Raw genomic sequence first — 17840 nt, forward strand, 5'->3', positions numbered from 1 at the left:
CCACAGAAGCAAGTAGATCTCTGTGAGTTCGAGGCCAACTTGGTCTATGTAAAGATGTATGGCACATCCAGGGCTGTGTAGAAAGGCCCTGTCTCAAAAAACAAAAAAATGAAACAACACCCTATCAAAGAAGAAATCTTAATGTCAACATTCAAATGCATTCCTTTCAAAATGCTTTTTGATATACTTGACCTAATGTATAATACACTCTAAATACTTCAGGCTGTATCTGTTAAGTTCCAAATTCAAGTCTGAGTTTCCTGCATCAAGAAGGCAGGCATAGCACATGAAGGCACAACTACTGTGTCAGCACACAGAAGGCCACGCAGACAGTTACAGTACTAAGAGAAAAAGCTACCTGCAACTGCGACCCATTTCCACAGGAAAAACTGACTTTCTCCAACGGACTCACTGGGCGTAGTAATCATATGTAAAGGTAAGGCCAGTGCCCAGCAGCAAATGGCCAGTACAGAATGAACTCAATGGTGTTTTTGTAGTCTTTTTTTTTTTAAATCCCACATTGCTTTGTTTGGGCTTTTAGTTTTATTAGTCTTTTGTTTGTGTGTTTATTTTGGTCTTCATTTTGCATGGTTTTTTTTCTCCTTTGCTTTTTGTCTGATTGTTTTTAAAAGAGAGAACATGGGTTTGGTGGGTGAGAGGAGTTGGGGGAAAGGAAAAAGCATGATCAGAATATATTCTATAAAAAAATAGTAAAAAATTGTAAAATGAAAAGAAAATTCAGGCATAGGATCGTGAGCTAGCACTCACATAACTCACACTCAGGGTATGAGGCTGGCCCAAGGCCCTGGCCAGGACGGAACCTTCAGGGAAATGAAAACTACACACGCTGCCATGTCTCAGGAGTCCGGGTCCAGCCCACAGCACCCTGTTATTACCTGAGGACTCCGGTAGTCCCCATGGGCCCTCCCTTTCCTGACAGATGACCGGGCATCCTCTCTGATGCAGAGCCATGTTGTTTCCATCCATCAGATTGTACCTCTCGTTCTTTGGCCTCCACGTGGCTTCCATGGTCTGGCTCTAACATAAACTTACAACTGGCACCTGTGAGTACTTTTGTTTTTCACAATTTCATTGACAGCTATTTTGGGGGGAGATGTTTTATGAATATGGATGTTTTAACTGTATGTATGTGTGTGCAATACCTGTAGAAGTCAGAAAAGGACATTGGACCCTCTGGAACTGTTATAGACAGTTTTAAGTGGCCATGCATGTGCTCGGAAATGAACCTGCATCCTCTGGAAATACAGTCAGTGCCCTTCACTACCAAGCCAACTCTTCAGTCCCTTGATAGTTATTGCTTTTATGATTATAATATTAAAATCAAAACCATTTACTGAAGAGGTTCATAAATATAGAATTTACCCTATGGCATGCTTTTATTAATGACACTATAAGGCAGCAGTTAACATACAGCCACCTCCCTATAGTAGGATGGCCTGAAACCTATCTTACTCTATAGATGCTTGGTTTATAGGGGTAGTGATCTAGGGGTACCCTGAGAAGAAGAGCGACACAGAGAAAGCTAAAGGGTCATCCTGGAGAGCTGTGACAGTGTCAGATGCTTCGTGAGAAAGTGAAAGTCAGTCACTGAGAAAGAAGCAGCAGGAGATGGGAGGGGGGGAGGAGGGGGGAGAGGGGAAGAGAGGAGGGAGGGAGGAAGTAAGAAAAGCCAGGGGACGGGGACGGAAGAAGGATGAGAGAGAGAAGGAAGGAGTGGGAGGGAAATAAAAACAATACAGCTCCTATTAGAAGAGCCCCCACGGGGCTGGGGATTTAGCTCAGTGGTAGAGCGCTTACCTAGGAAGCGCAAGGCCCTGGGTTCGGTCCCCAGCTCCAAAAAAAAAAAAAAAAAAAAAAAAAAAAAAGAAGAGCCCCCAGTGGGATGGGAGTTTGTTGTGGGCCTCTGGGTCCTGGGCCCTCCTTTTACTGACTCATTGCTGGGATGCCCTCACTCAGTAGGCTCTTTTCTCCTCTTAGATTGTCCTTCCAGTTGCTGTTAAGACATGCCAACAGTCCAACACAGAAGCAAGCAGCACACCCTCTTAAAGGGACTGGTCCATCCTTGTTTTCCAGATCTAAGTTCGCCCTAGCATTACAAGTTTGAATCGTGAAACCTCTGTATCTTATCTTTGGAGACATCTATCCATCCATGGATTTACAAGAATTTACGAGTGACTTAAGAGTTGTACATAACCAAGATTAGTTCAGTTCACAATAATATCACATGGTACAAATTTACATTTTCAGTTTTATTTTAAACTCTTCACATTAAATGAAATATAACTATAACCATTACAGAGCATTACCACAATAATATGCACAAAACTCTTAAAAAAAACAAAAGAATACAATCTTCAACAAGTTAAATGCCACTTTACTATGTAAACAAAGATAAAATAAAACCCTGATGCTAAAAAGTATCTATTCAGAGGTAAAATACAGGTACAAAAACATTTAAACATGAACCTTACCAATAACCAACCACACTATTTGCAACAGAGGACACCCACTGGTACTCCATGTTGACAATGCTTCAGAGTCCTGTTAAAATCACAGCCATCTCTGGTTCAAGACACGGCACAAGTCATAAGGCAAAGATATAAGCATTATCATCCAGTACTTTAACTTCACATGTATATTAAGGCAAACTTGGAACTTTTTGCTTGGTATTTTAAAATGAGTGGGACTTTACACATGATATCTTGACCAAAATTAAATGTAGAAGACATGTGGATATGTAATATAAAAACTGTGTGACAATTTTTCTCTCTGCAGAGATGTAAACTGGATTTTTCTTTGACCATATTCACACTAGTAATATTTGTAAACTTCTATTTAAAATATATTAAACTTATTTTCTAAATGTGAATATCAACATTGAATTCAGTATATTGGAAGTGGAGAGCCAAAACTATTCAGTCACAGAATTGTTACCTAATTATAACTTGTCTAATTAAAGTGCTGTTTACAGTGGGAAATAAAGGGCTAAGTAGCAGACCAGGATGTTAACCTGACATGTCACACACTTGTGTAACTTTCTGAACAGAAGGTTTAGAGAGGCCATTGTAAATTTATTGAACTTTCAGCAGTAAGTTATTATATAATCTGATTTTCCTAAAAATGAGCACTTTGGTGACAATACCAGGAATCCAACACTACAACTGAAACTAAAATAAAACAAAACCTGAAGCACTGCATGATACAGACACGCACTCTCCTCAGTGTTCTCCAGAGCCATGATGCTCTAGAACATGGGTTCCGGGTGTGTTCTTTCTTAATTTTGCTTTTCCTTTAGAAAATAAACCATCTAATTCCAAGAAACATGGAAATCTTTTTTAAAGAAAAGATTTATTTTTATTTGTGTATATACGTGTCGAGGGAGTACCCAGGGAAAGCCAGAAAGGGCATCTGACCCCACCCTGGAGCTGTGGGACAGCTGTGCTCCTCTGCATGCTGGACACCAATTTAGAGTCTTCTGTCAGAACAACAGTTGGTCTTACCTCTGTGCCATGTCTGCTGACCCCACATGGAGTCTATAAACATGATTTTCATTAGTCTTACTTATGTCATCAAAACCTAACTGTACACTAAGTGTTTATATATAAACTAGGTTTCAAGTTCCTTCCTATGACCTCAGAAATAAGGAACTAGGCTATCAATTTTCATAGTAATTATTGGAGTAAATAAACTCCGTTATAGTTTATTCTTTTGAGAGATGGTTGCATCCTATTTACATTTCAGTAGATGCCACCATAGCATCTAACACAGTGTCGCACATGTATGTAGTAGAGTCCTCATATGTCAAACTATAAAAAACCTTTCAACACCAAGAGCCATTTTCCTATCATTTGATACTAATGTCTATAATTTGATATTCATTAGCAAAAACATGAAATTTGAAAATATCCTTTGGGTTTACCTTAAAAATCAGTAAGTTCAATTACTACAGACAATAAATATTAAATACCCAAATAGTGCATACACATTCTTTGACATAATTATAGAAGACAGGTGACACTGCAATTGGTCAGATTCCTATTTCCCCTATCAGTCTTGCCCCAAATATTTCTGTGTAGTCTTAAACTGCTTTCACACTTTTTCTTGAATATATGCATATACATATATGTTGATATATATTATACATATGAAAATATACACATATATCAATATATATTGATATACATAATGATATAATCATATATATCCTATGTATCGATATTATATATGTATATTATATATTTCTAAAAACATTAAATCTGGGGATTTATAATCTAACATTTCATCCTTTTTAGTGTAAAAAACATGGAACTTTAAATTCACAACTTATCAGCACAGTGTTCATATGAAACTTCTTAAATTTGTAAGAGAAATCTTTATTTTAAACTTACTGGGTGTCAGGCCATATAGTAGCTCTGGATATTATATGTAATAGGATTCTTAAAATAAGCGTATTTCTAAATTTTAAATGAGTTTTTTATTTTGGCTTTGTGTGTTTTCATACTTTGTTCATAGGAATATGATTCTATTGTTGGCCAAAATGTTTTGCATTTAGTTTATAAGCCAGATAAAATATTTAGATTAAAAAACATCGGTACACACTTTTTTTTTTTATCTAATTTACCAAGAGGCTACAGATTATATATAAATTGCATATCAGAAATAATACATGGGTAAACCACTATTAAAATAGAATGCTTGGAATAGCTATGTTTATATTTAAAATCACTTCCTAGACTTTCAAATTCACTTTTGTGAGGAAGATATTAAAGTTAGTGTAACAGAATACATATAATAATTTGATTGATATAAATAAAAAAAACTAAATTGGGGATTTAAAAGTAAGTATGTGCTGAAATCTAATTTAAATTTCTTTTCTTTAAATAAGGTTCAGGCCAACCACATAGTGCACCTATTCCTAGTCAACAGATGTATTCAAATGAATGAAAAAGTTATTGCTATGTGTCATTATGATATTCAAACAAGTGACATAGAAAATACTCAGTTGGTTTTCTTAGCTCCTGTTAAGTGCTAGATTAGTAGAGACTAAAAGTTACTTGCAAGGCTTCATAATCTGTGCAGATATTTATAAAGCATGGTGTTACTTTATGACTAAAGATGATTTTACATAGTTTCATAGTATATTCTCATCTACAACTGGTAATTTATGGAAGAACAAGAAAAACTATAAATTGCCCAGCTATAGTTTTTCAGTCATAACATGTATGCTAACAGGTAAAGCTAGGCGTTATATTGCAAATGGCTTCTTAACAAGTTGCAATAATATGGCACTTAAGGATGCAGGATGAGTTTTTTCTTAGGAAAAAATATTCACTGATCTTACAGACATTATAAAGAGAGAATAGGTGGGTAAAAAAGAAAACAACATAAAGAACATGAAAGCAAAATTACTAAATACGAAAATATAAGTACCAATGTCGTAATAAACTACAAGTTAATATGTTTAAGACTAACAGATATTTACTAAACCATGCAAAAATAAGTTAGCTATTTCCTTTAAATAAGCTGTCATCTGCTGTAACAGTTTTGTTTTGAAAGATAGTTTCTTTAAACAAAGCACAACCAAATTTAGAACCATTTATTCAAGTAAACATCAAGTTCCAGTTTTCCTCAATAAGTTAAAATTGTTCAGTTACCTAAGAAACGAACGAGGTAACGCACACCTGCCTAGCACGCTGCGGTGCACACATTTCTGTGCTGAAGGACATGTAATCTCCAGAACAAGAAGGGGAAAAAGCATCATCTCTAAGTCACCATTCAAAAACCATGGGAAGTGTAACTCAAGCACTCAGATGATTCTGGATGTTAACATGAATATAATCATTAACACTTTCCACACGCACAAGCGAATCAAGCCAGTAAAAATGAAAACAATTATCAAAGTACATCATGCATCTAACATAGAACACCCAAATAACATCAGTGATAGCTTTGTTATACATCCTACAGTTAGCACCATTTTTATATTTGAACACTGAAAACAAAATTAAGACCTTAATAAAAAAAAAAACAAATTAAGAATCTATCAAAGAAAACATGTATGCATCAAGGGTGGTAACCAAACACCTTTCAAATATATTTACACCGACAACCAGAAGCCTGCTAAGCAGCACTAAAGAACTGAAGCAGACATGATTAGTCTTCTGTCCCTGCTTGTCAAAGCATAGATAGTAAAAACAGTTAAACCAGGCCATATGAAAAAGCAAAAGCAATAAATATGTAATGTCTCAAAACAGGGCCCCAAATATGATACTAAAAGCCATTGTTTCGGGGTTGGGGATTTAGCTCAGTAGTAGAGCGCTTGCCTAGCAGGAGCAAGGCCCTAGCAAGGCCCTGGGTTCGGTCCCCACCTCCGAAAAAAAAAAAGAAAAAGAAAAAAAAAAAAAAGCCATTGTTTCACAACCTTACATACTATTAGCCCTAAAATCATTTAGCAGAAAGAGCACTCAGATGATTGACATGTTAATTATAATCCTTAAAAGTACCCCAAGTAAAAGCAGCCCTTTAAAAAAACAAACAAACAAACAAACAAACAAACAAACAAATCAACCACGTGGAGCATCTGAATTTAAATCCAACAATCACTACCCACATTCTGTCCAGTCATTTGATACACTCCGGAGTCCAAACTTCTCTCATTCTAGTAAATCAAATACAGACCAAGAAAGAAGAGCTTAAATTATTTAAAACAAAACTAAAAAGCAGCAAGGGTTTTTCTACATGTAGGAACATAAAAGCTTTCCCAGTCTCAGTGGAGAAAAGTGCACAATTCCATTGCTTAGGTCTGTCTGTCTTTTTTCCTTGTTTAATTATTGACTCACTGCAAAATCAAGAGCAAACTATTAGTCAGTTCAAAGTACCCAACAAAACGGAGTCTTCATGCCACTTCAGGTTACAAAGAAAGCAGTACAGCTAGCTTTCAGGTTCAGGACACTGGGCATTCTTTCCTGTGGTACCACCTCATGCGATTTCCACAAATTCACACTTGTCAAAGTGCAGTTAATCCAAAATTGCAGCGACAGTATATCATGCCAGCTGAATCCAGCCATGTATCTGAGATAGGGTCGTATTTCTGTACTGTGTTCAGATAGGAAGACCCTGAGTGACCACCGACTACGTAAAGGTAGTTATCGATTACTGCAGCACCAACTCCTGACACAGGTGGGGAGAAAAGAACAAACGGGTTAGTTGTGAAGTAGACTATGTCTCACAGAGAATAATTTATATTTTAATGTATTTTTCAAAACCCATTTCAACAATATTCTATAATTATACAGGTAATACAACAGTATAGGGTTACTAGGAAACAAAAAAACCAACAAAACAAAACAAAACAAAACAAACAAACCAACCAACCAAAGACCCTTAACAAAACAGTCAGTTGCCCACTATAGGAAAGCATTTTCAAAATATGCTTTTAGTTTCGATACACGATAATTGTTCATGTTCACAGGGTACAGTACGGCACTGTACAATGATCAGATCAGGGTAACTGTCATGCATTCTTAAAGTACTAGGAAGAAAGGAGTATATTTATAATGTATATTTGTATGGTTTTCTATAAAACATTCATTTGGTCGTGCCTTCAAATACATAGTACGATGTAACTTATGTCTTAAAAATCCTCCCTTAGATATTACCATCTATAGTTCTAAAAAAACAGTAAGTCTACCTACATTTTAAACATTCTCATTGCTTTCATGGCTTTTCTTAGCGTACAAAAGAAGCTATACTAATCACTTAAAGGGTTCACTGTATTTTGTGCTTTTGATGTCCCTTCAGTTGAGTGCCTATGGTTCTAGAATTTTTTCAATCATGATTCACATCTTTGTGAAAACCCCTAAAGCATTCTATCATTTAAAACTGACTTTTCAATAATGTCATTTGAGTTTGGGCTCAAAATATCAATTTCTCCTTACACCTAGTCCTGTATTTGTTTCTTCTCTAGAAATCCTAAAATCCAACTCTTTTCTGACTGAGCTATCCTCTTTGCAAAGGAAAGACTATTTGATAGTGAACATAAAGATAGAGATATGAAAACCAAATAAATAAAGTGCTGGGAGGAGGGAGGCAGGGGAGATGGTGGGTTAGGGACACGCAGTCCTTTTAGACATCGTCGAGAATCTGAAGAATTCATTAGGTAAGTGGCTGTGGAGAGAGGTGGCTGGTGTGGAAAAGTAGCGGAGAGAAACAGTAAGCAGGCAGAGCCCAGGTGGAACATTGAAACACAGAAGTGTAGATTTGTAAAAGAACTCTATCAGAGAGCACTAAGCAAACACAGAGGAAGAGGCGCATCCTCCAGTGAGAAAGGATCTGGCAGGTTCCACATGTCCACTAGGTGACACACTGAGAAAATGACGTTTGTGATGGCATTTCTAGCTTGGCACGGTGGTGCACACTTTTCACCCCAGCCCTCTGGATGTAGAGGCTGGTGGCTCACGGCAAGTTCCAGGGCAGGGACAGACTGCACTCTCAAGCTTGCTCACTGGTAGTATGAGTGGCAGTCATCTCAAGAGAGGTCACACTCAAACCTGGGCAAAGAAAGCACGTTCCGCATCTCTAAACAACAAAGGCCACACCTTTCCTCAATGACTCAACACTCCAAGAAGCCACTGTGACTTGGACTGAGATTCATGGAAAGGGATCTACTTGACTCTAAGTCACACCACAGAGGTAAAGCTGTAGTAAGAGGAGAGAAGAAAGCCTTGGCACACAAGATAACCACAGTCCTAGGCTTTGTCTATGGCTGCCACAGACAGCGCTGCCTTGTCTGAATTGTGTAGTCTCAAGAGGATCACATACGTTGTGGAAATTTCCCTTGCTAAATCCACATAAGAGTGCCTTTGAAAGGAGCAGACATCCATCTAATGTCCGAGGTTGCATCTGATGGGAGCAGTTCAGAGCGTGGAACCATCACTTCCACATTAACAGGCTTATATACACACTAGATAAACTCTGACGGGAATAAGATGGAAATAACCCTTTGTAGTCTGAATTGTAAGGACTTTATAAAGAAAAAGTAACTTGTATACCCCATCTAGAAAACAGCAACATGTGTGTGTATGTGTAGTGTGTGCATGGTGTATGTGTGTATGAATGCTGTGTATGTGTAGTGTGTGTATTTGTGGTATACAGCACATATGTGTATGTGTGTTATATGTGGTGTATAGTATATATGTGTTTTTTGTGGCGTGTGTATGTATGTGGCATATGTAGTGTGGTATGTGGGATATATAATGTATATAGTACATGTGTGGTGTATATATGGTGTATATGGTTTGTGCTTGATATATGGTTATGGGGTGTGTGGTATGTGTGTGTTGTATTATGTATGGTGTGTATATATGGTATGTATATGGTGCTCGTGTGTGCTTTCTCTGAAGAAAGATATACTGACAGTTTCCATCCTTCCCTCCCTTCCTTTCTTCTGTTTCTCTCCTCTAGATTGCTTGTCTCTACTTACTTTGCCCTTTTCCTCCTTTTGGTGTGTGTATGCATGCTGTATACATGTGTAGCTATGTGTAGGTATGTGGCATGGCATACGAGGAGGCCAGAGGTTGATGTCAAGTGTCGTCTATTGCTAAACAGTTTTATGTTTTGAGACATGTTATCGTACTGAAGCTGGAGCTTGCTGAATTGGTTAGATACTGAGCTTCTGAAGTCCTTCTGCCTTGCTAGGATTACAGGCATTCAGTGCTGTGTCCACACTGTGTGTGTGTGTGTGTGTGTGTGTGTGTGTGTGTGTATGTTGACATACATTTTTTTTTAATGTATGTTTCTCTCTGAGTCTGTATGGGTGTTTGTGAAGGGAAGATGAGGGTGTTGGATCCTCTGGAGAAGTGGGCTACAGACAGTTGTAAGCTTTCTAACATTAGAGGTGGGAACCAAATTCTGGTCCTCTGCACAAGCAGTAAGAACTCTTAATTATTGACCCATCTCTCTGGCTCTATGAACCCAGTTTCTAAACATGACGATGGGGATCCAAACCTAGATCCTCACACTTGTTCTCCAAGCAATTCGCTCACTGAGCCACTCCACAGCCTTGTTATTTCTATAGCAATCTGCTTTTCTTCTTCCTTATCTTCCTTCTTGTCAATTTCTTCTTGCCCCAGCACCCCTTTTTACCACTTAAGTATTACCATAATTAGCTTCAGTAAATTTTAAATTTCTAATTTATCCTGTAGGTGTCCTAGCTCTATTTTTTCTAACCTTCCTGATTAATCAGCTATGTGTCCAACTGCTCTATACTACATTTAAATTCCCCTAATTTGTTTTTAAATTATTTCAGTTGCTGTTGACTACTATTTCTTCTTTGAGTCGTGATGAAATATGATCCCTAGTAAAGGTTTCTAACTAAGAAATCTATTAAAACAACAACAACCAAAAGAGATATTTATTCCAACAAATGTGAAAATTGTAACACAAAACAAAGAAATATAAAAAAGCAAGACAATAGGCCTACCCCAAAAGATTGTAATCCCTTGATAACTGAATCCTAAGATATTAAGATTCTGAAATGATTCACAATCTAATTTAGAAATAAGAAATAAACAAAGGATTCAAAGTAAAATTTTATAAATAATCAGTGATCCCAAAGAGAATAAAAACAAACAAGAAATGAACGAGAAGGACACCAAGACGTAAGGCAAGAGAGCAGCATGGATGAGGAAGCAGTAGATACTGAGGTTCTGAAAGGAAACAGATGAGAAACATTGGGTAGGAAACAGTCGGAGGAGAAAGCATCACTGACACCCACATTATGCAGAAGAAAGATCAGAGGGATAAGGACAAGATCAATGAAATGGCAAGGTGGCCACAGATTTCAAGTCCTCTAGGACATGATCAAGAGACCAAACTAAATAACTTATGGGATAGGAAGAAGAGAGCCTGAGATACAAATTAAGACAAAGAAAACCTTTTCATAAAAAGAGAGCTAAAATTTTCTCAAATCTAAAGTGATAGGAGAAAAACTGAAATCATCTCCACTAAAAGCAGGAAATGAGATAATACACAATGAGATTCTAATTCAGGGTAATACCTAAATTCTCTAGTCAAAAAAGGGGGCGGAGGGAGGACAAGACAAAGGAATGAAAAGTGATATAAATAGGGAAGGAAGAAGTATAATTACTTGGTTTTTAAAAATTATGTAATTCTGGATTTGAAGACCATAAAAACTCCAGCCACCCAACCCACTGTGCTGTTTTGGGACTGCTTGGAATACAAATTAAAGCCTAGACACAGACCACCCACCCAGTAGTCTAGAAGCCATTTCACCCAATACTTAGCTCTCGAACGGAATAAACTGAAACCCCAGGACTGCAAGACATCCTGCAACACAGATCTCAGGTGAGGCTTCCCAGTCACAGTATATCCACCTTCTTGCCACTTACTCACAATCCAATCTCCACACTAACGCACAAAGATGCTTCACAAGCTTGCCTAGTGTTTGCAGCCTGACCCCAGATAAGGATTCACAGCCTAGCAGCATCTACCTCACTTGTCTCTATCCGAGAGCAAGACGTCCTGAACCCTATCCCAGTGAAGCATCACACACTCCCACTGTGACCCTGGCCCCTGATACCAACAAGGACCAACTACAGAACATGGAGAATTCTCCTGAGACTTTGGAGTACTGGCAATAAGAATTTTCTAAGCTTACAGGTTTGCTCCTAGGCTCAGACATTGTGGTATCTATTCCTGGATGAGCTAGACTATTTCTGATATTATTCTCACATACAACTTGATAGAGAGTGGCCTCTGAACACCAAGCACCATTCAGCTGGTCCACACTCAGACAAATTGGGGCAATAGCAAAGAAAGATTGAAACACCCAATCAACAAAGATGAGACCAGATATCCATACTAAAACCAACCAACCAACCAACAACACCAACAAAACAATAATGACCAAATTCTAGATGCCTAGGCCTCATTTGCAAAAACACCACAGCGTGAATAACAAAGACAATGTGTCTCTACAAATTAGCACCCCTAACTGTAATGTTCCCTGAAAAAAGAATCTTAGTTGATGTACAAGATAAGGATTTTAAATAGAAACTGTAAATATGTTTCAGGGACCCAAGCAGAGTACAGGAAGAGGAACTCCTAGTGAAGGCATAGAAAATATCTTCAGTAAAATAAACTGCAGAAGAAAATTCCCAAACTTACTGTTGCAAGGTCTATCCAGGTACAAGAGAGCTATGGAACACCAAGTAGAAAAGACCAAAAAATAAATTCTCCTCCATGACACATTACAAATGATACTAGAAAGGAAGGGAGAAGCACACTCAAGAAGTCACAGGAAACTAATAGTGTCAGGTCAAATGAAATCTGAGAAAACAGCAGTACCAAATTTATATGCCTTTTTAATAATAATTCTAAGTACTAATGGTCACAATTCCCAAATAAAAATAAGTGGTTTGGCAAACAAAGAAACCCACACATTCAGATCAATGGGTATAATAGAGGACCTAGAAACAAATCCCCACAGCCACCTTGAAAAAGGAGCCAAAAACACATGTTGGAAAAAAAGATAGCCACTTTACCAAATTGTACTGTGACAATTATAAGTCTACAAGTAGAAGAATGATACTAAATGCTTGTCTCTCACCCTGTACAAAAACCCACTCAAAATACATTAAAAAGAACATTAATATATGATTGAAATTTTAAAGCAGGAAGAAGAAAATAAACAGAAAATTGCTCAAGTAAAAGACACATTAGGTAACAACTCTCTGATAAGGATTCCAGTGAAATAGTGGCCCATACTAGGATGCCAAGAGGTGCTTGCTGACAGGAGCCTGATATGGATGTGTCCCGAGAGACTTGGCTAGAGCTTTACTGATAAAGATGCGGATGCTTGCAGCCAACCATTGGATTGAGCATGGGGACCCCAACGGAGGAGTTAGAGGAAGGACTGAAGGAGCTGAAGGGGTTTGCAACCCCATAGGAAGAACAAGCATATCAACTAACCAGAACCCCCAGAGCTCCCAGGGACTAAACTACCAACCAAAGAATACACAAGGAGGTACCCATGGCTCCAGCTGCATATGTAGCAGAGGATGACCTTATCTGGCAGCAGTGGGAGGAGAGGCCCTTGGTCCTGTGAAGGCTTGATACCCCATCATAGGAGAATGCTAGGGTGGTGAGGGGGTGTGTGGGAGCACCCTCATAGAAGCAGAGAGGGGTGGGATAGGGGTGTTTGGAAGGGAAACCAGGAAGGGGAATAACATTTGAAATGTAAATAAAATAACCAATAAAAATTTTTTTAAAAATGGGAAAAAGACAGAAAAACAAAACAAAAAACTAGTCTATTTGTCTAATAGGAAACCAATATTCAGAATATATGACTCAAACAAAAGTCCAAATAAATCAATCAATAAATGAGTAAACAAACTAAACAGAGACCACTCAAAAGTACAAATCTTAAATACATGAGAAAATGTCCAATAGTCCTTAGCTATCAAAGCAATGATCTTGAGATTCCATTCTACCCCAGTGAGGATGGATAACCTTCAAGGAAACAACAGTGCCAAGAAAGGACACACAGAAAAGGAACTGCTACTGCACTGGGGAAAGTGTAAGTCAGTTCATCCATGACTGCCACCTGTACAGAATTGCCCACAATAACCAAGTAGGACTGATACAGCATCCAGCTATAGTGGCTTATTGTGAGAGGCAGATGAAGTCAGGAGAAATGGCTGGAAGATTACAGGCCAGTATGCAGCATAGTACATGAAATGAAAAGAAACCCTGCCTCAAAACAAGGTATGAGAGAACCAACTCCTGTAAAATTCTTCTCTGACCTTCACATACATGTGTTATCCACACTGTGTACCTGCTGCTCTCTCTTGCTCTTGCTGTTTATCTCTGTGTGTCTGTCTCTCTCTCATACACATATACACAGGTACACAAGTAATTTCTTTCTAGTAAAGTAAGTTGCTTATTGTTAAGGTCCAAGGTGCTAGAATTCTAAGAATATCACTATATAAAGCACAGCTCTGGATGCTGAGTTTAATGAGTTAACAGCTCAAGATGTAGTTCAGTTGTACAGTATTTACATGCACAGGCCTGGGATCAATCCCTAGTATCACGAAACAAACAAAAGAATGAATATAGAAACGTTACCTGTCCTGGGCTCTTTCATTGGTCTACACACTGTCCACTGATTTTGATGAGGGTCATATCTTTCAATGCTTGACAAATGTGAGACACCGTTATGCCCACCTACCACGAAAATAAAACCTAGCATAACTCCAACGCCAAAGTGAATCCTCTTATCAGCCATGGAGGCAACCGTCTCCCAGGAATCCTTACTTGGATCATAACGCTCCACACTGAAAGCATTCACATGAGCAAGAATTAATTCATAGGTCATTTTTGTAACCTACTACTCCCGAAAAACTAAGGCCCACCACAGTTTTAAAATTAAACAGACAGATAAAAATAGTAATAATCTGTCCCAAATGTTTAGGTATCTCTGTAGATAAAATATCAGGTACAAGATTCACTTTGTGAACAGGATCCAATAGCTGAATGTTATTTTTTTTATACAGTTAGATATCCATGAGGGATTGCAGGGCCAGTTCAATAGATGTCAAGATCCCTCATACAAAATGGTGGTGCAGTACATATAAGCACAAGTCTTCTTCATTACAGTGCTCACAGGGAGTAAAACACTACTCCCAGGGGTTGGGGATTTAGCTCAGTGGTAGAGCGCTTGCCTAGGAAGCGCAAGGCCTTGGGTTCGGTCCCCAGCTCCGAAAAATAGAACCAAAAAAAAAAAAAAACAAAAAACACTACTCCCAGAGATAAAAAAAATATGTAGAGAGCAATTTTAAACAAAGGTTTAGAACTGTGATTCACAGTACATATAATAACTTGTAAACTTTACTTGTTCTTATTTATATTTCTCCTTTATTCAATATATTATAGAATACAACAATCTCTCATTCTTATTCTAATAGTATGATGACATGTGTAGTATGACCAAAGAATCCAAAAGAAATATGAAATAATATTTTAATTTTAAAAGCTGCTTCTTTAAAGTAATTATTATGTATGCATGAATGTGGTTGTGAATATACCACAACAAGACAAGAAAGGTTCTAGAGATAGGGCTCTTTCCTTCCATCATGGGGTCCAAAGACTGAACACAGTTTGCAAGACAAACTCAGCTGCACAGTAAGAACATCTGCGCACTGAGCCATCTAACTTGCCCAATATTTTAATTTTATAATGTTTTACAATGTGCTGGAATACAAGAATTGCACTTCTACTTTTTTCCACTAAGCAACATGTGAAAAGATCGTGCACACATGTAGATAAACACATAATTGCAGCATACAAAAATCTCAATTTGTCTTTTTAGGTTTTTGAACTCTAAAATGCAGTTTACTACATCAATTGAATATAAAATTTAATAGAGAATTGAATCTCAGTAATATTACACTTAGGAGCAGTCTAAGTACCCAAATATCTGTCAATACTACTTAAGCTTATGGAAAAGTCCATTTATACATACAAATTTAAAACTCAGAAATGAATGTAAATTTTGCTTCTGTAGAACTCTACAATCATGAGCAATTCAATTACTGACTTACATACCTGTTCATGTGAGCAGGACCATACCCTCCAATGGCATATATCATTCCATCCAGGACGGCCGCAGCAAAACAACTTCTTGTGGTTGTCATTGGGGCCACAGGTTGCCACTGCCTTATCTTGGGGATGTATTTTTCTACAGATTGCAAGTAAGACTGTCCATCATATCCACCTAAAGCATAAACTTCTCCCGCAAGTACCACCACTCCAAGAGTACTTCGGCTCTCATTCATTCTTTCTAGAGAAGTCCAGGTGTTTGTATCAGGATTCCAACATTCCACTGAATTTTCATGTTTTCTGACAGTGACACCGGGACGCACGCTAGTTTCAATACCACCTATAACATAGACCTTTTGGTCTAAAACACATATTCCGAATTCATAGCGAGGAATATTTAAGGGCGCCAGACCAATCCAAGAGTCATTCTGGGGAAAGTACATCTCCACACTAACAAACAAGAAGAGAAATAATAGATTAAAAAACTCAAATGGCCCATAAACAAGCATGTTTACTTGTGTTAATAATCAAGATCATGCAAATCAAAACCACAATAAACCATGATGTACCTTCCAAACTGCTGAAAATAACCATTGGCAATAATAGTGTGCAAACATGGAGACACTGGCTAAGAGCGCAAACTGGTATAAACTACTTTGGAAAATAATTTTATGTGACAAGGTGGAGAATACATACCTTCACTTATTCTTAACATATCTCTTCTACTGAATATCTGCTATAGCCATTGTTTTAGTAGGCAACATATACAAAACTGTTTATTGGAGCACAATACGGCAATTCATTAAAAAGAAAATAGCTAAATAGTATAGTATTTAGATGTGTTGTATACGTTTGCCCCATGACTAAGATACATTCTTCCATATGTGTCTAGGATAAATGCATCCACATGTACATGGGTAGACACATAAGTCCCATGTATAACTTCAAAGCTCTGCAAGCAATACACATGTGTATCAAGCATCAGATGGATAAATAATGGTATTTCACACCACAGTGAAAATGAATTTTACACATATGAGAACAAATGTTAAATTTAAAACAATTCTGTATATTTTCATTTGTATCAGGTTCACAAATATATAAAACTAATTCCAGGATCAGAAACACACACAGTTACTACCTTTGGGCAAGGAAGAACAGGTGGGGAGTTCAGGGTTGGTTCTGGGTGCTGGCCACATTCTACTACACCAACTTTTGTTTCATTTGTTATGATTCACTAATTTGTACTTGTAGGGTTTGTTCACTCTGCATATGTGTAAAATTTTAATACTTAAAATTAAAACCATATTATATCCATATACTATAGTGCCGAATACTCATGAAAGTAAATGAAGTTCTCCCTCATGTAGTGTTACAGATGAATCTCACAAACTTGCTGTCTGGTGAGAAAGCACATCTGTGAAGATATATATTTAAATATAAATGATGAAAACCTTCCTATCTTTGAGACAATTAATATGTGGAAAATTATAATGAAAAGCAAAATAATACAACACATAAATTGAGGATACTTATCTCTAGGAACTTGAACTAGAACATGTTTGTGTGCTAAAAGCAATGATGTGATACAGGGGGAAGAGGTGAAGATTCAGGAGATACATGGCATAACTGGAAAAGAAAAAGATTGCTTACAGGACAGAAAACTACTGCCTGACTATATTGAGGTAAGAGAAGTGATCTCAGAGAGATTTGGGCATGGGGAGGGGGCCGTTCTATGGTTGTTTCTATTTTTTTCAACAGGGTAAGGAACACACTGTGACGGCCTGATATTCCTAAGGAGTCTAAGGAAGTCAAAGAGTACAGTGATGAACGAGATGCGGAGTGGTTGCTGGGGAGTGCTGAGGGCTGCAGGAACTGGGTGCAGTGGGTTATTTCTCCAGCCGTGCTCCAGATCTCAGAATGGCATAAGCAGACATGTGGGTCTAACACAAAGGATATGATGAAGGAAAGGAGAGGCTGGGAAGCTATGGCGTCTGAGGCATGATGGCAGTGAAAGCAAACCTCCCAGAGGGAAGGAGAATCATAGGAGTGTTCCTTAAGGCCCCTCTCTGCTGCAGAGACAGAGTATATTACAAAGAGCAGCCATTTACTTGGTCACAGTTCTGGAGGCTGGGAAGTTCAAGACTGCAGGCCTGTATCTGATGAGGGCCTTCTCGCTACACACTGTGAAAAGTGTAACA

At 37.9% G+C, this 17840-nt stretch overlaps 1 protein-coding gene across 3 annotated transcripts in view; it reads right to left on the bottom strand.

Annotated features, from left to right (window-relative positions):
• Positions 1-17840, bottom strand: part of Klhl28 (kelch-like family member 28) — a 35308-nt gene that overhangs the window by 1749 nt on the left and 15719 nt on the right. The window contains exons 3-5 of one of the 3 annotated variants that reach the window (XM_087552677.1): positions 15646-16089; positions 14167-14375; positions 2252-7191 (exon numbers count right to left, since the gene is read on the bottom strand). In XM_087552677.1, coding sequence (XP_087408803.1) covers positions 7028-7191; positions 14167-14375; positions 15646-16089 — 817 coding nt within the window. In that variant the 3' untranslated portion in view covers positions 2252-7027. 3 annotated transcript variants of the gene reach the window in all.

Source organism: Rattus norvegicus, chromosome 6 (genome assembly GCF_021556685.1).
Source record: "Rattus norvegicus strain SHRSP/BbbUtx chromosome 6, alternate assembly SHRSP_T2T, whole genome shotgun sequence".
Classification (NCBI taxonomy): Eukaryota; Metazoa; Chordata; class Mammalia; order Rodentia; family Muridae; genus Rattus; species Rattus norvegicus.